The sequence below is a fragment of the Monodelphis domestica genome, chromosome 2 (assembly GCF_027887165.1).
Source record: "Monodelphis domestica isolate mMonDom1 chromosome 2, mMonDom1.pri, whole genome shotgun sequence".
In the NCBI taxonomy this organism is placed as follows: Eukaryota; Metazoa; Chordata; class Mammalia; order Didelphimorphia; family Didelphidae; genus Monodelphis; species Monodelphis domestica.
The window spans coordinates 111,795,192-111,820,423 of NC_077228.1; the positions used below are offsets into that span (position 1 = coordinate 111,795,192).

Sequence of the window (25,232 nt, forward strand, 5' to 3'; positions counted from 1 at the left end):
GGAAGCTATACTGGGTGACCTATATGATCAACAAATCTCAAATGCTATTGTAATTCATCATTAGACAATTTTAGGTGCTAGATTCTTTCTATCTTATCTTTCTCTAAATTTCTCCTAGTAGCCTAGTAGGTTAATTCCTCTTCTGTGGAACCATATTTTAAATATTTCAATACAAAAAATTAGATAGATAGTATGACATTGTACAAGGTGGTATGACATAGTAGGAAGGGCTTTGGAGTTGAGGGATTTGAGTTCAAATTCTGGCACTGCCAATTTCTACTCATATCTCAATAATTGCAAGCAAGTTATTTAACTTCCCTAATCTTTTCTTATCTGTTAAATTAGGGGTTAGACTGGATAATTCAAAAGATTCCTTTAAGCTCTAAATCTGTGATCCTGTAATCCTAAAGTTTTACTTCAACCATATCTCACGTGGTATAATTTCAAGTCCCCTTACCTTTTCTCATTCACATTGGTCTGTAGTTCCAAGACATCCAAGAAGGAAAAGTGTTTTTCCTTTTTTTAAGCAAACAAGCAAAAACAAAAGTCAGAATGACTTAAGTGAAGGTCATATTAATTAAGCAGGAATTTTTTTTTTAGTAACTATGATGCAATGGGGAATACAAGGGAAAGATGAAATCCAATTATTGCTATCAAGCGTATATCTTGTTAGGGACAGTGACTTAGAATGAGACAAAAGAATTATGCAATATGATCAAATATTAATTATGTGGTTTAGGCTATCAGTATGACAAGGCATCCCTGTCCCCTTCTCTCTTCTTGTCATTTTCCTTTTCTTTGTCTCACTGCTCAGTTCTCATCATTGTTCAGGAGTCCAGCAGAGGTCACAGATGATAGACAATGAAGTAGTTATATTCTCCTGCCCATACTCCCTTGTGAAGAGAGTTGAGACAGGGAGAGGCCTGCCAAAGTTAAGGAAAGGGGTCAGACTTTCAGTAGGGATAACCCAGAGGCCTAGGATACCTTTTACTATCACTGTGGTATAGTGGAATGAGCATTGGCTCTGGAGTAAGAGGACCTGGCTTCAAAATCCTACCTTTAACAATGACTACTTTGTGAACTGGGGCAATGTACCTAGTCTCCTTGAGCCTCAGTTTCCTCAGGTGTCAAATGAGATGTTTAGACTAGATGGCCTTTGAGATCTCTTCCAACTCTGGATCTGTGATTTCTGTCATCCTGTCTCTTTTCTCATTAGGATCTAAAAAGAGCTAAATAAATAGAATCAGAAAAACAATAATGAAATCATTTAGAGGCAAAAAGAGACTGGGAATCTCAGGAGAAACAATGAAAGAAAAAAGAAATAAAGAGGGCCTAGTGGTGCCAGATCTTAAACTATACTACAAAACAGTAATTTTCAAAGCAATTTGATTACTAGTTAAAAAATAACTAGGAGCAAATTAGTTACACAATATACTGAGCAAATGAATCTAGTTGCCTAGTGTTTGATAAACTGAAAGACTCTAGCTACAGGAATAAGGACTCTATTTGATTAAGAAAAAAACTGCTGGGAAAATTGGACTACAATATGGAAGAAATTAGATTTAACATAATACTTTATACCAAGTAAGCTTCTAAATGGATATATGACCTAAATATAAAAGGTCACATCCATCTTACACAGTTTAGAGAAATGTGGAAAATATTACCTATCAGATTTATAGATTGATGAAAAGTTTACCACCAAATATGGGCTAGAGGATCACAGAAAATAGAATCAATCATTTTGATTACACAAAATTCAAAAGCTTTTGCATAAATAAATCCATCAAAGCTAAGAAAAAGGGAAAAATCTTTGTAGCAAGTTTGTCTGATTACAGTCTCATTTTTAAGAAAGATAAAGAATTGATTCACATTTATAAGAATGAAGCATTCCATAATTAATAGTCTAAGGAAATAACAGTTAGTTCTTAAGGTTATCTCTGTTCATTAAAAAAAAAATACTCCCAATCACTAATAATTAGAAAATTTAAAGTTAAAATAATTTAAAGATTCTACCTCCCCTACTCATCAGATTGACAAAGATGACCCAAAAGGAAAATGACAGATGTTGGAGAGTCTGTGGGAAAACAGGCACATTGATACACTGTTGTTGGTTCTGTGAATGAGTTTAACTATTCTGGAAAACAATTTGGAATTATACACAAAAAGTTACTGAACAGTGCTTATCCTTTGACATAGCTATACTCTTGTTAGTCCTATACCCAAAAATGTTCAAAGAAATAAAAGATCCTAAATGATAATATGTATCTCTACATATCAGCTCTTTTTTGTGTTTGCAAAAAAATTGGAAACTAAAAGATTTGCCCATCATTTGAGGAACGACTTAAATTTTGGTAGAATACTACTGTGCTATAAGAAATGAAGAAATAGATGATTTTAAGGAAATGTGGAAAGACTTATATGAAGTCATGCAGGATAAAGCAAGCAGAACAATTTATACCATACCACTAATATTATAAAAAATGAACAATTTTGAAGATTTTTATAAACTGGAGAAAAATTTATACAATAGCCACACTATAAAGAAAAAGAGTTTTGAAAGCTGTAAGAACTATGATTGATGAAATGATCACCCATGATTCCAGAGACCCAATAATGAAGCATACTCTTCACCTTCAAAGAGAAGTGATAGATTTAGGAATAAGAATGAGACATTTGTATTTTTGTATACAGTCAATAAGAGAATTTATCTTGCTTGAAATGTCTGAAGTCATATTTGAATGCAGGACCTCCTATCTCTAAGCCCAGTCCTCTAATTGCTGAGCCACCCAGCTGCCCTGATTTCATTTAATTTTTTAAAAACTTAAAAATAGAGATTGAGGGGTTATAGGTGTAGAATGTTGCATTCCCTTTCAGATGAGATCACTTTGTTAGTTTTTGTTGAATTGTTTTACATTATTCCAAGAGAATTCTCTTGGGTTGTGGTCATCTGGAAATGTTTGTAATATAAAACCAGATCTGGTCAATAAAACTTTTTTTTAAAAAAGAAAGAGCAAAATCAGTGTAGTGGGATTAAGGCCAAGAGAAACTAGAAGAAAGAAAGAGAAGCATGGAGGAATAATTCATACTTTGCTTTTCCTTTCCTTGCAGAGAAGTCTAGGATTCTCTTCCCTTTAGCTTAGTGTCCAGGAATGTGTATTTTGGAAGGAGGAGGAGAAGTCTGTCTGTATAGTGTTGTGTTTCTTATCCCTCATCTCTTCCCCCTCTCCTAACTGCCCAGACCCCGGGTTACCGCCACAGGCTGAATTCTTTCCACCTTCTGTCACATTAGAGGCAATCAGAGCCAGCTGGGCATCAAATGCTTTCTTGGAAGTGTGCTTTGGCCTTCAGGTGTGTGGGAGTAGCAACTGGAGGTTTCGGGTCTCTAAATTTTGAAGCTTGCTTATTAGCAGTGATGACTTTGTAGAAGCAGAGGCTGCTCTTCTCTGACTTACTACTGTCTTTGAACACCAGGGAAATAGAAGGGGAGGAGAGGCTTCTGGGGATGAAACTGCAGTGTTTGGACATCACTTGGTCTCACTTTCTCAGGGGTTGTGTGTATTGGCTGCTGTGACTCTTTGTTTCTGACTATTATAATGAGAACTTGAAAGGGATCCTGACAGTGAAAACTCAATGAATATTTACTGAGCACCTGCTATGTGCTCTGTACTGTGCTAGGCACTTGTAGGAGAGGGATACTAAGAGCAGCCGATTTTTAAAAAAATCTCTGCTTTCCAGGATCCTACGGTCTAGAAGTGGGGGAGGTAAGGTATTTCGGGATGTGGATCAGACTAGTTAATGTTAGTGTGTGCTAAGAATCACAGGAGTAGTAACAGTCTGGGTGCTGCGAAGAGGCAGAGGAGGTCTTGTTTAACAAACACAGAACACTAATGCTTACACTTTCTGGGGGTGATATTCTCATGGCTGAATCAGACTTGGTGAATCAGAGTCCTGGAGAGGGAGTGAAGACTTGGTGGCATTTTATCTCTTTTTGATCCCTCTCCACCAGCTGTCAAAGTTAATTAGGTGATGTGAGAAACAGAGGAGAAACCTAGGATTGAGATGCCAGAGCTAAGCTTCCTTTAGTAGCAGCTCCCAGGGTATCCCATGTCCACCCCCACCACCCCCCACCCCCCAGCTATTAATAACACCTTTGCAGAGCTCTCCCATCCTTCTAAAGGAAATAGGTTGGACTGGGCATGTTTCCCAGTGCTGCCTACCCCATCAGAGCATTTCTGACGACATTGGGAAAGTAGGGAGGAACACCATGGGATCTGTCCTTGGTTGCTCCTCTGCTCTTAACTCTCACAATAGCCTAGCCAATGGTCAGGACCTTGGACTGAGCTCCTTTGAATCCTCCTGGATCAGGTTTGGGGAGCAGATTCAGTGACTTCCAGCTTTATTCTGTGTGACTCAGTTAGCAAAGGGCTTGTCTAGTTAGAGGATAAAGGACTGGGGAACCCTGAGTCTATCCCTGCTCATCCCCAACCCCTAAGTTTTTATTTGAGTCTGTATGTCAGCCTAATAACAATTTGAGTTTATATAGCACTTTAAGGTTTTTTAATCATTTTCCCTGTGACAGGTAGGTAGTACAAATTGTATCTCCATTTTACAGATGAAGAAATGGAGACTCAGACATAGCTTAGTATAACTTACTCACAGTTATTACTAGTAAGAGTTAAGACTAAAATTCAGACCCAGATCTCTTGACTCCATGGACAGTTTCCTTTGCACTATAAGACACTAGCCTCATTACCAGACAAGGAGATGCCCCTAAAGGCTTAATGCAGAACTTCCTAACCTCTGGTCTATGAAATTACATTTTAAAATATATTTTAATAGGATTGTTTTGATTTGTAATCCTCTGTTTTAAGCACTTAAAAACATTATTCTGAGAAGAGACTCATAGGCTTCACTAGACTGCCAAAAGGGTCTATGACATAAGAAAGGTCGAGAACTCTGGGTTTTTTTAATCTCCTGGGTTCCACCCAGGTTCTTCCTCCAGAGAAAGGGACAAAATAAAATGGTGTTACACCATATCATAGGATGGTGAATTAGTCTTGTTTCCACACTATGAGGATAAAAAGTGTGATGTGTATTCTTAGGCTCTGCCTTTCTCATACTCTTGTCAGGCAGGTCATCCTGCCCTCTACAGTCCACCACTGATAATTAGTTTACTTATGACATACATTGTGAGGGAATGGTAAGGAATAAAACATATATATTTAAGACACTCATCAAAGTGTCTTTCAACATAGCCAACGTTCAAAAGATTTAGTGGTCATTTCCTAGATTTAGCAATTATAGAGTTAGCATTTGTAAAAATTAAATTAGTCTCTAGTAATAAAAATATTATATTTTATGAGGTTTATTAAGGATTATTAGAAATCTAGGATAAAAATAATAAACCACATGCCATGGGCTGATTAGCCCATTCAAAGCTTACTTACTGCATCTTACAAATGTCTGAGCAGAGCATAGAAGAGCATAGAAGAGGGCGAGGTAGGCATTGCTGCCAGTTTAAATACTAATTGGGATTTTGCCCAGGTGGAGACTCAGGTGAGATTATAGGGAATTCTGGGAAATACCAAGGACTTCTGGGGATTGAAGTCTAGGGTTCAAATCTCCATTTTACACATTTATATAATTCTTTAAGGTATGCAAAGTGTGTTACAAATATCTCATATTATCCTCACAACAACTCCAAGAGGTAGATGCTATTATTATCCATATTTTATAGAAGAAGAAACTGAGTCAGACAGAATGTTAAGTGACTGTTTCTAGCAAGGGTCTGAGGCTAGATTTGAACTGAGATCTTCTTGACTTCTGGTCCACTGAAGTAATAGTACTAGTGAGTACTTCACTAGTACCCAGTATAGTTTGTCCTTCCTTATGCCCTATCCCCCAAATTTGAAGTAATTTCCTTTAGATCCTAATGATTCTTCTGGGCAATTCACTGGCATTTATTCTCTGATCTCGGGCCATACTATTGATGCTAGTCTTCCTTTGGTTACCAGAATGAAGGCCTTTCTTAATTGGTATATATATATATATATATATATATATATATATATATATATATAGTTGTTGTTGTTGTTTTTTGTTGTTGGTTTTTGATTGAAATCCTGCCTACTTAGTTTTACTTATCTTACCAAGTCCCCAGAGGAGCATCCCTAGAAATGGCTTCTCTCCTCCCCCAATCTATGACTTTTATAGGCTCTCATCCCCTGTACTTTAGCTCCTCTGGAATGTGCTTCTCTGCCTCATCTATCTGTTTGCTCTGTATTTTTCTCAAAAGATCCCCAAAGTTCTTCAAAGCCCCACTCAATCACATCGGTTGTCCACGTTATTATCCTCTATTTTCAAGAAATTTCTCTCTTTAAGGATTCAAAGAGCATGTTTCCATGTTAAATAAATAATGTTCTTTCTTTGGAAGTCCTCTTTGAACATCCTTAATGCTTCAAAAAACCTGGATTGCCTCTCCTCCCCCCCCCCCCATTACAATTTTTAGCTACACAATCAATTTTTGAAGAAAGAGGCACTTCTGATACAAGGGCTCATTGGATACCCAGAGAAAGGAGTCAATGGGCAGTGATGGGTCAACACTGCAGAGTTTTCCCAGGTACATGGATCAAATGAACAAAAAGTGTTTACTGTTCGCAGGAAAATAATGAGAATTATAAGACACAGTCTTTGGGGGCAACTAGGTTGGCTCAGTGGATAGAAAACCAGGTTTTGGAAACAGGAGATTCTGAGTTCAGATGTGGCCTCAGACACTTTCTATTTGGGTGACCCTGAGCAAGTCACTTAACTCCAATTTCCTAGCCCTTACAGCTCTTCTGCCTTAGAACCAATACTTAGTATCAATTCCAAGACAGATGAGTTAAAAAAAAAAAGACATAGTCTTTGCCCTTAAGCTTATAATCCAATTGGAAAAAAGAGTAAAATCTGAAATAAAAAAAAAGAGAGATTACTCAACAAAAGATGTCATAAGGTAGAACCCAATTCATTGATGTATAAGCAAAATAGGCAGAAAGTGCTGTGAGTTCAGAGAGAGGAGAAATCACTGTGGGCTGTGCACTTCCTCTGTAGTGGTCTTAGGCAATGGTTCCTAACTTTTTAGAGTGTGAAGATCTCTTTATAACATCAAAGATTGTGTGAATCCTAACATAATACAGTTGAACAATTAACTTTTTTTGGAGAAAGTTATTAAAAGTTATTATGAATACAGAGATTTTTTAGTTTGTATTTTATCAACCACAACAATATCTTCATAGTTTGAAAAATAAATATAAGATCATGGTAATGGAGTTTGAAGGCACTTTAGCTATCACCTAGTTCTACTCCCTCACCTTACAGATGAGGAACCAAGGTCCAGTGTGGGAAAGTGGTTTGCCAAAGTTCATACCCATAGTAAATTGTGAGTCTTTGAAACCCATAACTTTCCAGTTTACCAAAGATCTATTTATTTACTGTGCCAAGTAATATTGCATGCTTTGTTGGTGATAAAGAATAATCAGAATGAAGTGTGCATATGTATGGATTCCATTAACTCCATAACATCATCTAGGACCAGGAGCATGCTGGAGTTAGCTCAAATGAGCTCTTATGTGCTGACCATTAAACTTTTAGTGTGAGCATTTATTCTTCAGAAAACACTGCAAATCAGGACTTGATTTATCATTTTGTTGATTGCTTAAATTTTATAAAGTGATGGAGAAAGTGTTAATAATTCAGATTAAATTTAAAAGTGTGTCACCCCCCCCCAACTCCCCAAGCTGGTTGTCAAATATTTACCAACACTTCCTGGCTGGGACCATAGATTAGGGTGTTGTTTTTGTTTTTGTTTGTTTGTTTGTTTGTTTTGCTATCCTACCTATCTTAGAATATTCCAGTGGCTGGTTAGGACATGATACTAAGAACTAGAAGATCTTCAAACAGGCTTAACTCATTTTACTCTGTTCCTCTGTCTCAAACTACCTTCTCAACTTCAGCTAGCCATCTTTCAACTGCACTAGCAAGTAACATATGAGCAAAGTCAATATAAAGGCATGACGGGGAGGGTCTCAGAGCTGTCATCTTGGTAAGGGGAAGGTATCAATATAAGAACTGAATAAATTTGAAGCCTTCATTGTCTCTTCTGTCCTGAGCATCAGTGATGCCATTTAAAGTACCCCACAATCTGGCCCTCCATTGACGTTTCCAGTCTTATTTCTTATTACACCACTTAGGCACTCTCCATCCCAAACTTGTGAGCTTGGTCTTCTCCACACTTAACACTCTCCCTCTTGTCTCCTTTCCTTTGCCCAGGCAATCGCTTGTGTCTTGAATAGACACCTTTCTCATTTCTTAGAATCTTTGTTTTTTTTTTCAGATTCTAATTCAGATGCTACATAATACACAGAGGCTGTCCTGACCTTTCAAATTGTCAAATTCCTTTGGGCTGGGTAGAGCAATTGGACCTAGAGTCAAGAAGATCTAAGCTCAAATCCAGCCTTAGATACTAGGCTTGTGATCTTGGGCCAGTCATTTAACCTCTGCCTGCCTCATCTTCTCAACTGTAAAATGGGGATAATAATAACACCTATTTCCCAGAGTATTGTGAAGATCAAATGAGAGAATATTTCTAAAGTGCTGCTTAGCATAGTGCCTGGCACATAATATGCACTATGTAAATGCTTTCCCCCTTCTATTATTTAGCCTATACATTTTATATTTGCTTACCTGTACATTACCTCATCTGTGAAAGGAGGCGATTGGACTGGATTTGCTTCTAAAATACCTCCCATCTTGAAACGTATGATCTTATGCTGTATATTGTACCCCTCCCCCAGCGTCCCCTTCTCCCCCAAAGGAAAATCCCTGAGGAGAAGGAACGTCTCTTTTTGTCCTCATATTCCTAACACCTAACATGTGGGCTATGTTTTTAAATGTTTGTTGAATTGGAACAAATAGGAAGATTCCTTTTTCCTGTTTGGTGCCATCAAAGGAGTTTGTAATAGACAAACAGATTAGTGTCAGCCCATGGGATAGATCTGTCCCCTAAGGAGTTAGAAAGGAAAGTTGCAGTATTTCGATGTAGCCATTAGGTGGCAGTGTGACTCCACAGCAACATTTCATTTCGTTTGCATGCTGTTGTGGATTTAGTGCACTGCCCTTATTTTACAGATGAGGACATGCCCAAGGCCAGGCATGGAGAAGTGACAGGGGCCATGTTGGACATGTTCTGATGGCTTCCAACGAAGTCACAGAATCATCTAGCTAACGAGTCCTTTGAAGGACCATCCCCTGCATAGACTTATAGGATGAGAAGAGACTTGAAAGATGGTCTAGTCCAACACTTATTTTACAAAGGAAGAAACTCAGTTATAGGTGGATAATCATTTGTCCATTGACATTTAGAGTTTCATTAAGTGGTTTAGCCTGGATTCAAATGCAGCCTCTTTGAGTGTAAATCTAGTTTTTTTGCCCCTATCCCAAGCTTTATTCTCTTGGATATTATTTCTCTTTCAGGCTAAAAAGACATTCTCCTGGCTTCTAAAACTCTCCATGATCTGTCTCCAATCCTGCTTATCTGGGTTTAATTCCTTCTTTTTCCTCCTTTCTTCCCCTCATTACTTGTTCTTTCTTCTAATCAGGTCATTCCCTCAGCCTCCCACATGTCTCAAATATTCTTCATTCCTGGTCTGCATTCTCCCTTCTCTCCTCTTTCTGGTCATATCCTGCCTAGCCTCCAAAGACCAGTTCAAATTTTCCCTCTTACAAATAGCTTCTCCTGACCATATCAGCTCTCAATATTCATTCCCTAAGTTGAGGATCCTGTGAATAAAGATACAATCCAGTGCTCATTTGCACACTGACTAGTGATCTTGTATGTCTATTGCAGTGTCTTTTTTTTCCCTATGAAATTGTGAGCTTTTTGATGACAGGGACCTTGTCTTCAGTGTTTTGTGTCCTCTTAAAGTGCCTAGCATGGTGTTGAACCCTGGGTAGGTGCTCGATAACTAGTTATTGGTTTGATTAAGGAGAAAGGGGTGACCTGAGCAGACAGAACAGTGGAATGATTCATCTTGATGTGCTTTCTGGGGTTGCAGTTGGATGACCCTTGGGAGCTACTTCACTTCATTATATCCTCTATATAAGCCCCTTCCATCTTCCTCTAAGTCTTGGCTAAGCCATTCTATCAGACATTTCCAACCCCTAAGCCCCTATATTCCTATAATCTCCTTAGGTAGATGGGCTCAGCTAGAAAATGTAACCTAAGAAACTTTTTAGGAACTCTCAGTGGCAGTTGCCAGTTCCAGAATATTCCAGAGAGATCAGATTGGGTTTATTTCTGATCTCACAATAAGCATGAGAGACAGGATGGTTAAGTGGTAGGAATCTTAGACATGGAGTCAGATCTAGGCTCTTACCTTTACCAGGTTTGTGCCTTTGAATAAACTACTTCATCTCTCCAAGTCTGTTTCTTCATCTGAACAACAGGCTTGATCATACTTGAACCAAGAAGCAAGGTGGTATCAGTGGATAGTCCTTAGAGAAAGGAAAACCTGAGTTCAAATCCTGCCTGAAATATTGCCTTTTTTTTGCTTACCCAGAGCAAATCACTTATCCTCTCAGTCTTGTATACAACTGTTGAAAGAAGGAAGGAAACAAGCATTTATTATGCACTGGCTATGTACCTGGCAGTGTTAAACACTTTACAAATATTTATCTCATTTGATTCCATATGATACTCTTGGAAACTATTGTCATCCCCATTTTATAGTTGAGGAAATGGAGGTAGACAGAGGTTAAGTGACTTGTTCAGGGTCATATGGCTAGTGTCAGAGACTGGATTTGAACTAGGATCTTCCTGACTCCAGGTCCAGTGCTTTATCCCTTCTAGCTTATAATTTAGGACCATAAATTGCTGACTATTGGCAGTGGGAGTTTCTATATAGTATACTAGTGAAACTATAAATCTTGTCCAAAAATGCTTGCTGTTGTATCTGTGTCATAGGACTCTTCTGAGGAAAGGACTTTGTGCTAAGCTAGGTAAATGTGAGCTATTAATAGTTTGATGCCTCATTGTGTGTTAGACACACTCCTGACCCAGGTTTTCAAAGCTATGCTATCAGACACTGACAGGTCACATCATCATGGGAGAAAGTTTTCAAGTGCAGACCCAGGGGGGAAGTGGTGTTCAGGGACCCTTCTAACTGGTTCAGGAGAAGCTCACAGCCAAACTAACTATGTATGGTGATGCTTTTCCCACATAAAATGAATGAGTGAATGAATGGATAAAAATGCATTTATTAAGCTCTTTTTATATGCAAAGTATCCTGCTAAGTGCTGAGAATACAGATAAAAAAGCAAGTCCCTGCTGTCCAGGAGTTTACATCCTGATAGGGGAAACTAGACATACCGAAGGTTTCCACTGCAAGAGAGATGGAAAGAACAATTGACTTTAGGGTCATCCACAAAACAGATGGCAATGCCTCTTCTTCTCATCATTTTTCAACTGATAAAATTTTATAATTTTCTTGTGCCAAGAAGTTTCTTTTCTGGGTCTTCCACAGCTCTGGTCACAGTGCCCACAGAAGCAGTTGGAGGGCCACATCTCCATGAGAGTTGCACTCTCAGGATGGTGGCTGGGTTGGAAGCAGAACCAGTGGCTGTGTGGGTGGAGAGTTTGAGGGTGTAGAGGAGGGACAATGCTACTTCTCAGAGCTGTTGGGCTCACCTGGGTGATAGTGGCAGCTGATCAGCAGTTAATTACTCTCCTCAAGGATGGCTGCAGGATTTGGTCTAGAAGTAGGACTGGCATGAGTATTCCTGAGGTTCCAAGATCCAGGGTCCTGAACTGTCTAACTGCTTCTCAGAGAAGGTGGTGGTGTGACTCCCTGGTATAACTTGCCTCCTGACTCTTGCAGCATGCCTTGTTACGTCACACGGGTTGATCATTTGTTCATGGGGCTCAATTTCTCTCTGCAGATGCTTCAGGATTGCCCCAAAGCCCGAAGGGAGGTGGATCTGCATTGGCGAGCCTCTCAGTGCCCACACATTGTCAAGATCGTGGATGTCTATGAGAACCTGTATGCAGGAAGGAAGTGTCTCCTGATCATCATGGAATGGTGAACAACTCCTCTTCCACCCCTCCCCCTCAGCCTCTCCCTCCTCCTGCTCAGCCCTTCAGCCCAGCCTCTTATTCCTTCCAGCTCTACTCCATGCTCAGCCTTCCTGCCTCCACATTCCACTACAACATTTCCTTTAGCCCCATTCAATTCAATTATCCAGTGTTTAGTTCATTCTCCTAGCAGTCTGACAGTGACAAAGAAATCTTAACATGTAAATGCTTAATTTTTTTTTGTTGAAGGATGATACATGACTAGATAGATAGGTAGGAAATGGCTGGAGGCTCCATTTCCACAAATCCATCATGTGTGCTTTGTTTTGTTTTTCAGCATGGATGGTGGAGAGCTCTTCAGCCGCATCCAAGACCGAGGAGACCAGGCCTTCACAGAGAGAGGTGAGGAAACTTTGTAGAGGTGAGAGGGTTTGGGCAATTTCTCTGGAAACTCTTAGTCCCCAGGAGACTGTCTACAGGTGGGCTTAAAAGGCTTCTCTTGCCAGTTGTGGCTCTTCTTCAGAATTCTGCCAAGCTGAGTGTTTTCAGGCTGAAATCATGACTGATCTTGCTAACATCATTCTTGAGCAGTGCTCTTAAACTACTGTGTGGGTCCTGGATGCCTTTGGCAGTTTGGTGTGACTTATGGATCATTTCTCAGATTATGTTTTTAAGTACATAAAGTAAAATGCCTAGGATTATAGGGAAGGCCAAAAGTTAGTGAAATAAAGAAGTCATATTTTTCCTGCCCCCCCCCCTGAAATTTTGACATGGACCCCTTGGAAGGATGTCTGTGGGCCCCACATTAAGATCCCCTGTTCTAAGGATAGGATAGCATCATTAGAATGTAAGCTCCTTTGAAGCAGTGACTTTCCCCCCCTTTCAGTATTGGAAATACTTGTTGGTTGATTAATGACACCCAAGGCCTCATGCCTACAAAGCCCAAAGCTTCCAACATTGAGGGCCATTCTACTCCTGTCTGTAGACTGAATCTCACATGGAGGTTAGGGCTCCTCAGTAAGTAGTTGGAGTTGTTGGCTTCAAATTGCCATTGTGAACTTCAGTATCTGTTTTTCTTCTTCCTTCCCTCCAGAGGCGTCAGACATCATGAAGAGCATCGGTGAAGCAATTCAGTACTTACACTCAATCAACATTGCTCACAGGGATGTCAAGGTAGTTTCCACTTTCCCTTCTATCTGCCTCTTGCCCCAGGTTGGGGACTATGGCATAATGCTAGCAAGGGTTGGCAGTGATGTAGTAAGAAGCCATTGGATTTGGAGGGAGGAGGCTGGTATTAAAATCTTGGCTCTTCTACTCAATGTGTGACCATAGATAAGTCATGAACAATTGTGAACCTCAGGGTCTTCATAGAGTATGAATAAAACTTGTTAATATTGACTTTCTGGGTTGTTGTGGGCTAAAGTGAGACAACTTATGTAGTTTGCAAACTTTTTATGTAATGTCCATTATCATTCTTTGTGCCTCAGTTATCCCATCAACATAATGGGGATGATAATACCTGTACCATCACAGGGTTGTTGTGAGGATCAAACATGCAAATTTATGTAAAATACTTTATAAACTGCAGACTGTCAACAGTCAGCTCAGATATCATGGATAAATACCAGCAATGATGATGAATACTCTGGTCCATTTCCTTATGTCTGAGTTGGTGAACCTATGGCATGTATACTGGAGGGGGCTGCTCCCCTCCTCCTCTCCATGAGGGCCCAAAGACATTTCTCATCACCCGACCCTCTACCCCACAATCCGATAGGAGAGATTCCTCCTTCCCCTGTCTGCAGTAAGGCAAGGGCTCACATGCAGTGTGAGGGTGTAGTTTGGACACTCGGTCTCTAAAAGGTTCACCATCACTGTTCTATATCCTCTGGGTTGAGACAGCCTCTTCCTGACATTGGCCATTGCCTACTCTGAGCAGATCCAGTTTTATACTGACTTACTTCATAAACTTGCTGGACAAACCCTTTTGCTTCTACCTTCCCTCCCTTCTTCTTGCTGCTTTTCCAGACAACCCAAATCACACCCTTCCTCCCCCAAGAAGTCTTTCCTTCTCCCTACAGCCCACAGGAATATCCCCCTCTTTGTACTCTTCTGCAGCACTGAAAGCTGTTAATTATCTTGTCTTACATTATTTTCACACAGCTGTTACGTGTATCTTCTCTTCCTAACTTGATTATAAGCTCCTTCTGTTTGAAGACTGGGTTTGCATCTACATTCCCCCGCAACGTGTGGAAGAGTTCTAAGCTTATAAGACACATTCAGTACTTGTTGACTGACTGACTGATTGATTGAGTGAGTGAAGCTTCATTGCATCCTGTTACCTCTGGAATACAGTGGAAACGCCTTTGCCATTAAAGCTCTTTGCAATCTAGCTCCAGCTTACCTTTCCAGATTTGTTGCAGCTACTTCACTCATTCTCCAGGCCAGCCAAACTGGCTGCCTGTTTTTTTTTTGGTTGTTGTTGTTCCTATTTATTGTTCCCTGTTCAGAACATTCCAAATTCTGTTTCTCTGCTGGTGCACATTCTGTTCCCTAAACCCTAATGCACTCCCTTGCCACCCCTAAAGACCTTTGACAAACTTTAGCTTCCTTCAAGTCTCCGCTCCATTGCTGCCTCTTACATGAGGTCTCTCTTGAAGTCCTGGTCACCACCTCTGTCCTCCTTCCTACTGTGCTCTCAGTACCTAACATAACGTGCCTGAAGTATTGTTGTTCAGGTGTGTTTGACTCTTCGTGACCCCATGGACCATAGCAGGCCAATACTGTCCATGAGATTTTCTTGGCAAAGATACTGGAATGGATTCTTCTACTTTTTAGGTTGAGTCCCACATGGAGGTTAGGGTCCCTCAGTATCTAGTTGGAGTTGTTGGGTTAGAATTGCTGTGCATTCTCCACTGGGTTAAAATAAACAGAGGTAAGTCCTTGCCCAGGGTCACACATTTAATACATATCTGATTTGAACTCAGGCCTTCCTGACTCAAGGTCAAGTGCTCCTCTATTCACTGAGCCAACTAGCTACCTAGGTATAGCTAGTCCTTACTAAATGTTGAATGAATGAATTGACTCTGCTCATGACTTTTAGTTTTAGTTCCATAGGCTCAATAAAGTCTCTATTTCTTTCTATCACTCTCTTTTTTTTTCCCCTCTGTACAGCCTGAGAATCTCTTATACTCTTCCAAACGGCCCAATGCTATCCTGAAGCTCACTGACTTTGGCTTTGCCAAGGAAACTACCAGCCATAATTCCCTCACTACCCCTTGTTATACACCGTACTATGTGGGTAAGTTCCAAGAGCAGATGCAGAGGGTTTGTGTTTCCTCTGAATATCCCCTTCTTCATTGAGTCAGGTCAACAGCAACTCAAGAAAGTTATGCTTTTTGAGCCTCATTCTGAGTAGGTTTTTGATAAATAGTTTGATAAATAGAGGCAAAGACATGGTCAAAATGGTCTACAAAGGTTCTCAGTTTGCATATTTTATAGTTTTGGGACTTGGACATATCACTTAATTCCTCGGAGCTTCAGTCTTCCACATCCATAAAATGATGGGGTTGAGCTAGCTAATTTCTGAGGTCTCTTTCCACTTCTAAATTCTAAAGTCAAATGATTTATGACTGGAGCCTTGGGATATCTGTGGAGAATGATAAATGTTTCTCCTCCCTTCAGGAGAGAGGAGAGGCTATATATAGCCTCTTCCATTTGGATCTTCCCAGTGTGAATTTCTCCTGGAATGGATATAATGGTATACCCAGGAGAATGATGAAGAGGGTCCTCACCTTTGGTCCCTTGACTGCTGAGGCACAGATGAGGAGCTCTCTCTTGCTTCTAGGGACATATCTCAGTCCCAGTAACCTCTTCTCTTTTACAGCTCCAGAGGTCCTGGGCCCTGAGAAATACGATAAATCCTGTGACATGTGGTCTTTGGGTGTCATCATGTATATCCTGTGAGTGCTATGGGAATGGGGTGGAGTGGGCACTGTTTTCTTGTAGACAGGAGTTTGAGTGAACAGTGTGGAGTGGGGTGGGGAGATGCTGCCATTATTTTCTTGGTTAGACGTGGATTTCTGTGGGAATTCTTGGTAAATGATCTGTTCTCTCTCCCTGAAGCTAAATGGGGAGCTGGGAACCATCCACATGGGCAGGTATTTGTGCAGAATTCCCAATCACTATGCTTATAATATTTTTTACAGTAGGACCAAATTTCCAAGACCCTGTTTCTCTCTCTCAGTAGGACAAGGGAAGAAGCAGGCATTTCCCCATTTCCTGGTACGTATCTCTCAAGTAACACCTCTCATGTCTTTCCATGCTTCTCTTTTCTCTGAGTCTAGACTATGTGGTTATCCTCCATTCTATTCCAACCATGGCCTTGCCATCTCTCCTGGCATGAAGACACGAATCCGAATGGGCCAGTATGAGTTTCCCAATCCAGAGTGGTCAGAAGTATCAGAGGAAGGTACATTATCCCAGCCTTCTGAGGCAAAGGGGGTTTTCCATATGAATACATGAAGCTCATGTATGTAAGAGTCAAACCAACCCAAGTGAATACTTACTTGGATTTATAGTTATCATGTGTGTGTGTGTGTGTGTGTGTGTGTGTGTGTGTGTGTGAGTGTGTGTGTGTGTGTGTGAGGGTGTGTGAGGGTGTGTGTGTACGCACTTCAAAAAGCATAGATTGGCCAAGTCTCACTGCTTTCTTCCTCAGGGAATCCTCTCCCAGGAGGAAACCTGGTCTCTCTTTGAGAGCTCTAGGTAGCAGGGGTGGAGGTCAGGGTGAGGGAGGGCATGGAACTTGAATCCTGCAATCAACTTGACTTTTTTTCCTCTTGTGCAGTCAAAATGCTTATCCGGAATCTGCTAAAGACAGAACCAACTCAAAGAATGACCATCACTGAATTTATGAACCATCCTTGGATTATGGTGAGATGGGTCTGTTGGGAGGACCGTGAACCCAAGGAGAAGCCCCTCTAGGGATTGGGAGTTCAGGAGTCATCTCCTGGCCAGTGGCATCCTCCCATCTTTGGTCTGATGCTAAATCCTCTTTTCTCTCCTCCCAGCAATCAATGCAGGTCCCTCAGACTCCACTGCATACAAGCAGAGTCCTAAAGGAAGACAAGGAGAGGTGGGAGGATGTGAAGGTGAGGCAAGATGTGGCTTTGGAGTATGGGAGGGGAAGGAAGGGTGGGTGCTGGCGTCTGGAAGTAGTAGGGGTAAGCATTTATATAGTGCCAACTGTGTGCTGACATGGTACCTGGAAGCAATAGGGATAAGCATTTATGTAGTGCCAACTGTGTGCTGGCATGGTACCTGGAAGCAATAGGGATGAGCATTTATGTAGTGCCAATTGTGTGCTGGCATGGTACCTGGAAGCAATAGGGATAAGCATTTATGTAGTGCCAACTGTGTGCTGACATGGTACCTGGAAGCAATAGGGATAAGCATTTATGTAGTGCCAACTGTGTGCTGGCATGGTACCTGGAAGCAATAGGGATAAGCATTTATGTAGTGCCAACTGTGTGCTGGCATGGTACCTGGAAGCAATAGGGATGAGCATTTATGTAGTGCCAATTGTGTGCTGGCATGGTACCTGGAAGCAATAGGGATGAGCATTTATGTAGTGCCAACTGTGTGCTGGCATGGTACCTGGAAGCAATAGGGATGAGCATTTATGTAGTGCCAACTGTGTGCTGACATGGTACCTGGAAGCAATAGGGATGAGCATTTATGTAGTGCCAACTGTGTGCTGGCATGGTACCTGGAAGCAATAGGGATGAGCATTTATGTAGTGCCGACTGTGTGCTGGCAATGAGCTAAGCTTTTTACCAACACTCTCATTTGATAGTAAGGGAGGGAGGGAGGGGTAGGATGTCTTCAGAGCTGGTATCTTTAGACTTTTATTACCGCAGGATATTTGTGTCACAGAAATAAAACTCCTTGAGATCCCTAGACAACCATCAGTCTAGACTATAGGAAAAGGATTCTGTTTTCACAAACATCCTATTGCTCCTACCTCCCCCCACTCCCATAATGAATCTTTACCCACTTTATTTAGTGTCACAAAATGTTAGAGTTGGAAGATGACTTATAGACAGATAAGCAAACTGAGGCAAAAGTCAACCAATGTTAGAGCCTAGCCTGGAACCCACATCAAGCTTATATCTGGGCAATACCTTTTGGGAACCAGGGATACAAAGAAAGACAAAATATAGTCCCTGCCTTTTCAGAGCTGATGGGAAAGACATGTGAACAACCATATACCAACAAACTAGATACCTGATCAATGATCAACAGGGAGAAGGTGCTAGAATTGGTGAGGTATGGAGGAACAGCTGGGTGGCTCAATGGATAGAGTACCTGGCCTGTAGTCAGGAGGTCCTGGGTTCAAATTTGACCTCAGACACTATCTAGCTGTGTGACCCTGGGCAAGTCATTTCCCCCTATTTGCTTAGCCTTTGCCCTTCTCTCTTAGAGTTGTTACTAAGACAGAAAGTAAAATTTTTAAATTTTAAAAAAAGGTGGTGGGGATGGGGGTGAGATATTGGGAAAAGCTTCCTAGGTACTTAAAAATGTTTTTTTAATTGGGTTGCTGAACTTCCTCCAGTGGTCTTCCTCCCATACTTTATGTCCTTTCCTCTGGGGTCTTGGGGGAGTTGCCTGAAAAATCAGTGTTCCCTCCCTCCACCCCCCACGCTGAGCCATGCTTTCCATTGATCTAGGCCTAATTTGGAGGTGCTGTTGTTCATCCAAACTGAATGCAGTATTTAATGCCCTTACCTTTTCTTTTAATCTCTAAGAATCTTTCTGCTTCCTCTCATCTTTGTCCTTCACGCTCATCTTCCTTCTCATTCATAGCTCATCTCACCTCGTTTCTTCCTCTTCTCCTTACGCTCACCCTTCCTGTTTCCTTCCTTAGGAAGAAATGACCAGTGCCTTGGCCACCATGCGCGTTGACTATGAGCAGATCAAGATTAAGAAGATTGAGGACGCCACCAACCCTCTGCTCCTAAAGAGGCGGAAGAAGGCCCGGGCTCTGGAGGCAGCCGCCCTTGCTCACTGAGCCACCCTCAGCCCTCCTCTCACCCTGTTGGAGGGAAAGCAATAACTCTCTAAGTATATTTTTTAAAAGCAGAGACACAGAACTGTCCTCCTCCTGCTCCCGCCTGCATGGAGCCCAGAAACTTGTCAGCAGATGAATTCTGATCCTTTAACTGCCACCTTCCCTGGCGCTCCTGGACTTCCCCCGGGAGCACCCAACTCCTGGGAGGGTGAGGACAGGGGAGCAAGCTGCTCTCAAGACCTTCCTCATTGTGCAGTTTTTCTTGGCTGATTTGGCCTTGACTTTTTATAAAATTTCTATTTTTTTCTCCTCCATCCCCTCCTTTTCCTCCCAAGTCACAGGATGATTTTTAAAAAACAAAGTATTTGGGGAGCTGCTTCAGGGAGGTGACTCAGTGTCTGTATCTTGTTCCCTCAGCTCTCTCCCTCCCCTCACCCAAGGCTGAGGCTTCCATGGACTTGGGAGCCAAGTGGCTGGGAAGCCGAGCCCTGTGGAGGATAAAACTTTTGTGATGCGGGATCCAAGGGGGAGCTTGGCCTCAGGGGTGAGAGTCAGGAAGCTTCCCTTTGCCTTAGCTCAAAGGCCTTGGACAACCGTAGCTATGGTCAAGGAGCAGGCATACAGGGCTGTATGTGTGAGTGTGTGGACAGGGCGTATGAATCAGTGTGCTGATATGGTGTGTTGGTGGTGGGAGGGGGCTCCGATGCAACTCAGGGGGCCGAAATTCCCCTTTGGGTCTGACACAGACCAGGGAAAAGTCCACATATCTATCTCCGTGGGAAGCTGGCTAAGATTTTGAAACTGGCTTATGATCTTGGTCTCTAGCAAGCAGGGCTCTGGGGGCAAGGGGAAGGGCTTCCCTGACACTGGCACTGAGATAAAAGGGACAGGAGCCTTCCTCTTCCTCCTGCCAAATCTTAGCATTTAGTGCAGAATTTCAGTCTTCCCTCCCTCTCTCCCTCCTCAGTGAATGGGAAGGCAATACTACCTTGTGGAGAAGGGAGGATTCAGAATGCTCCCTCTTTTCCCACTTTCCCTGAACACTATGTGTTTGGAAAAAGAAGCTTCCCTCCTCTTTCCTACCCAGATGTATACAGGGCCAAAAGATAGTGTCCAGGACCCTGTTTTTGTTTTTGTTTTGCTTCTCTCCTTCCCCCTCCTCCCAAACCAGGAGCCAGTCTGAGCCCACAAAATCTGCTGCCTTCATCTAGGAGCAGACAGAGCATGCCACTCTAGAAGATGAGTGGGAGATAAGGTCCTTTGGGCCTTTGTGGTTAGGATCATCCAACTTATCCCATTTGCCTCCTTCCCTTATTTTAAAACTCTATTGGTTTATATTTCCTCAATTTTAGCCTTTTTTTTGTTTTTGTTCTTGGGCCACCTTTTAGTCTCCCACCCTGAGGATGAGCCTGGGCTATTTGTTACGACCAGAAAGATTTTGTTTTGTTTGGCTCTCTCTTCAGCAGTGGGAACCACCCCATACTTTTCCCCCTTCCCATGGCTTACTTTCTCTGGGTTATCTTTTCTGTCCTCTTGAGTGACCCGGAGGACAGAGAGGAAGCCTTCTCACCAAAGATGCCCCACCTCTACCCTCTTCTTCACCCATGGCTCTATTGGCCCTTCCATGACTTCTCCAACTGGCCAATGGGGGTGGAGAGACACCTCTTCCCTGTTCTTCCCAGTATTAAGTAGGAGTGGAATTGGGAGGGCCCTCTGTGCTAGTGTCTTAGGCCATCTCCCCCTCACTAGCATAGTGGAGGAGGCAGGGGAAAGGAGTTGGGAGTAGCTTTTTAGTTCTTCATCTCCCTCAGGGGCATATGGGGAAGGGGGCATTAGGGGATTGGGTTGAGTGCCTGCCATGCCCCCGACCTTCCTCTCCCTCCCCCAGTGGTATGTCTGGCCCTTGGATTATTGTTAACATGTTGTTTTGTATGATCAAAACTGTCTTTACTAAACAGATTTAATAGTTGGAAGTTTTTCTTCTTTCTCCTCCTGCATTTTCTGCATGGGTTTTCTCCCCGTACCTCATACATCTCTGGATGACACTTCTTTCTTCTCCCTTCCAAGTCCAGCATTTAGGAGATTGTTGGGGAGGGTCATTCAAATCCGGGAGGTCTATTTGCAGAGATCTTTGGGGAATGGAATGGGAAAGGAGGTAGCCATTAGAGAAATGGGAATCCCTTGTGACAAGCTGTTACTTAATTTGATCAGAGGATCTTTGGAGACCCCCATTGGACACCAAGCTCTGGAGCCCAGTGTGTGTGTTTACTGAGATGTGAATCGCTTCTGGATTTAGCGAGGGGAGGGTCTTTAGCTGGCAGAGTTGTGTTTCCATATGATGAAGAGGATGCTGGGAATGGAACCAAACTTCACCAAGCAGTCTCCTTTTGTCGGGAATACAGCAAGGCCAATGCCCCTTACTGTTTTTGCCATTGGATCCTATGATTATCTTCAATGATGTCCATTTCCTCAGGAAGCCAAGTTGGTGGGAGAACAGCCGTCATGTTAATCCAAGCGTCCTTTACTTGAGGGAGTAGCTAGAGATGGAGAGCTACTACCCTGGCTGGGAAAAGATTGGGTGCTGGCCGGAGATGCAGGGGTGTGTAGTAACAAGACAGTCCGGCAGAGGGAGATGGGCATTCAGGATTCATGCCACCAGCAATGAACCTCAATGAATGTGTGCATGCAATGTGTTTAGAGCTAGAAGAAAAGGAAGTTTAGATGGACTATGACATTTGCCTCACCAGCCTACTGACAGCCCCGCAGAAAGCACAAGCACTCGTATTTCTTGAATGCTTTACAAAGCACTTTATTCCCAGTGAGGTAGGGGAGAGGGACCAGGAGGACACAGGCATAGACGAGAATAACCGTCCTCATGACCAGTCCTGAGAGAGCTTGGGGGGATGGATGTGGGGAGGTGTTCGAGGGAAGCCTTCCTGGAAGGGTAGCCATTGAAGTGCCAGGCAGCCGGGCAGTGCGGTGACCAGAGGGTCAGGCTTGGAGTCTGTAAGAGTTGTGCTCAAATGTGGCCTTAGACGCTTCCCAGCTGTGTGATCCCCGATTGCCCAGCCCTTACCGCTCTTCTGTTTTAGAGATGATGCTAAGGCAGCAGGTAGGAGTTAAAAAAAAAAGCCCCATTAAAGTTCCTTAAAGAGATCATCTCGTCCACTTCGACCTCTCCTTCCCTCCCAATGTTCAGACGAGGAACCAAGCTTCAGAGGAATTCAGTGCCTTTGTCACGGTCCTGTAACTAAGGGGCTTCTGACCCAGGATTGGAATCATCTCCTGGCAGCCAGTGAAGGTGCCTTCCACCAGCCCACACTGCCCAGGATAGTAAGATGCGCAGATAGTAAATAGGTAGAGTAAGGGAGAACCAGGAGACCCGGAGGAGGAGAGTAAGTTAGAACCTTGTTCAGAGAGCAGGGAGTAGTTCTGTTTGACTGATGTGTCAGCTTCGAAAGTCTTCCACACTGTTTTGTCATCCCAATCCTTTCAGCTAAAACCCTTGCTTCATACTTGACTGAGAAATTAGAGACCATTCACTGTGAGCCTCTTCTTCCCCTGACCCTCCACCTCTTTTCTCCATCTACTGATTTTTCCCTACCACTGATTTCTGTTCTCTGCAAATGTGCCTGTCGCTCCTATCCTAGAAAGAAACAGCAAACCTCAGACAGTCCTACTGTATCCTCAAGCTCTCATCCTAAATCTTCTCCCTCTCAGAGCCAAACTGAACCCCCTCCACCTCCGCTTATTTTTCCTGTTGTTTTCCTGTCTCACTCATGCCTCAACCCTTTTTCATCTGCTTCCCATCTTATCCCTCAACTGAAGCTACTCTCTCCAGTCTATCTCTCTGTCGCTGCCTTTCTCTTTCTCTCTGTTTCTCCCTAATTGGGTGACCTTTTCTTTATACTTCTCAACTTTTCTCTGTAGCATCAGACATTTCTCCCTGTCCTTTCTCGGTTTCCATCATGGTGCTCTCCTGGTTTTCTTACATGGACAACAACTCCCCAGTCTCCTTTGCTGGTTCATCAGTGTCATGCTCCCTAATTGGAAAACAGTTTGTATGACGGGACGATCTTGGGGTTTTTTAGCAGTTTGCTTCTCCATGGGAGTCAGCAGTGATGTGGCAGCCAAAAAACTTAATGTTATCTGCGGCTTCATTTAGACAGGTGTCGTGGGGGCTTGGGCTCTATTCTCTTTCTCTGTTCTCAGTGCCAGCTCGTCTGTCTCCTGAAGTGCCTTTTGAATATTTTAAACTGACATGCCTCTAGGCTTCTCAAATTCAATATATCTAAGCTGGCCGCCAGCTCACCTGATCACAATCAACAGACCTGAACATAATGATTTCTGTTGAGGACACCCCCATCCTTCAGTCATGGAGGATTTCATCGTAGTGGGGGTTAACTTTGATACCTCACTCTTCCTCACCCCACTTAGCCATTCAGTTGCCAAATCTCATTATTTCTCATTTTTCAAACTTTATTATTATGTATCACTCTTCCTGTACTCTCTGGCTCGGGCACATTTTACCTTATTGTTCTTCAGTATAATGCCCTATTCTCAGTCTCCTCCTAGTAGTTCCTCATACCTGAAATGGCCTCCCTGAACAACTCTGACTTGGAGAATCCCTTATTTCCTTCAAAACTTTGTTATAGCTCCTTTTTGTTTTCTAAAAAAAGAAAAACTACCTTAGCTCTTATCTTAGAATCATTCTAAGCATCATTTCCAAGGCAGAAGAGTGGTAAGGCCTAGGCAATTGGTATTAAAGGACTTGCCCAGGGTCACATAGTTAGGCAGTGTCTAAGGCCAGATTTGAACTTGGGACCTCTTGCCTCCATGCCTGGCTCCCTATCCACTGAACCACCTTGCTGCTCTTCTTGTTCCTTCTATGTGAAATGTTTCTTAATTTCTGCCCTTCAGCTATAAGTTGGTTTACCCCCCCCCCCCCCAATTTACCTTATGATCTAGTTTTGTCTACATTTAGTATAGATACTATCAAGAGTTAGCTTAGGAATTTGGAAGTTCAAATCCCCCATCTGCCATATAATGTCTATAATCCTGGGAAATTTACTTAACCTCTTAGTGTTCTAGGTAATTCTCTAAGACTAAAAGTTGTACAAAAAGTGCCAACCTGCTCTGGCCAATCTCTGTGCCTCATGTATTCTTATTTATTGTATGTCTTCTCTCTTTGGTATAATGGAAGCTCCATAAGGGCAGGGAATTTCATTTTGTCTTTGTATCCCCAACTCCTAGCATAGTGATTGGCAGCTAGTTTACACTTAAGAAATGCCTGTTGATTTCTTTTTGCAAAGAACACAAAGTTCCCCAAAATGTTTCCTAAAAATGATACATAAATCAAATTTTGTATATCAAGCCAAATGTAGTTACAAAGCATTCTACTTAAAAGAATTCTGTGGTGAATGCTACTCCAAGTTAATAATTACCTCACTTTCTGAGTTCTTTTCCTATAGATCATGTTTGCTTAAAGCAATGCTCCCTGCCCTTAAGGAGCTTTTATAGCTGCATAAATTATATAGCTCTGTTGTACAGAAGAGGAGAAGTGCCCTTTAAGAGTTATAAAATGACAGAGAAGCGCACACAGTTGACTTCTCCTTAGAGGAGAAGGGTGGAAAAGCTTCATGGAGGCAGTGGCATTTGAGCTGGACCTTATTTTCATTGTTCAGTTGTATCTGACTTCATGACCATAACTGGAGTTTTCTTGGCACAGCTAATAGAGTGGTTTCCCGTTTCCTTCTCCAGCTTATTCTGCAGATGAGGAAATTGAGAAAGAAAAGTTAAGCAATTTGCCTAGGATCACATAGCTAGTAAGAGTGAGGCTAGAATTGAAGTCACATCTTCCTGACTCCACTGTACCACCTAGCTGCTTTACATGGTCTCAAAAGTCTTGACAAAAATCTGATATTCAACATTCCATATTTTATGTCCTAACATCCTTTTCTAAGGTCCCTTCTAGCTTCAGCAATCTCTCAGTGGCAGACCCTCCAAATCTTGTATTTCTTATTCTAAGACTTGGCAAAATCTACATGATTG

General features: G+C 42.3%; 1 protein-coding gene across 1 annotated transcript in view; it reads left to right on the top strand.

Annotated features, from left to right (window-relative positions):
- Nucleotides 1–21,154, top strand: part of MAPKAPK2 (MAPK activated protein kinase 2) — a 68,124-nt gene extending 46,970 nt beyond the window's left edge. The window contains exons 2-10 of the mRNA XM_056815842.1: nucleotides 11,977–12,116; nucleotides 12,447–12,511; nucleotides 13,203–13,282; nucleotides 15,284–15,410; nucleotides 15,996–16,071; nucleotides 16,456–16,580; nucleotides 16,959–17,044; nucleotides 17,182–17,262; nucleotides 19,038–21,154. Coding sequence (XP_056671820.1) covers nucleotides 11,977–12,116; nucleotides 12,447–12,511; nucleotides 13,203–13,282; nucleotides 15,284–15,410; nucleotides 15,996–16,071; nucleotides 16,456–16,580; nucleotides 16,959–17,044; nucleotides 17,182–17,262; nucleotides 19,038–19,181 — 924 coding nt within the window. The 3' untranslated portion in view covers nucleotides 19,182–21,154. The remainder of the gene's footprint in view (nucleotides 1–11,976; nucleotides 12,117–12,446; nucleotides 12,512–13,202; nucleotides 13,283–15,283; nucleotides 15,411–15,995; nucleotides 16,072–16,455; nucleotides 16,581–16,958; nucleotides 17,045–17,181; nucleotides 17,263–19,037) is intronic.
- Nucleotides 21,155–25,232: the final 4,078 nt, after the last annotated feature.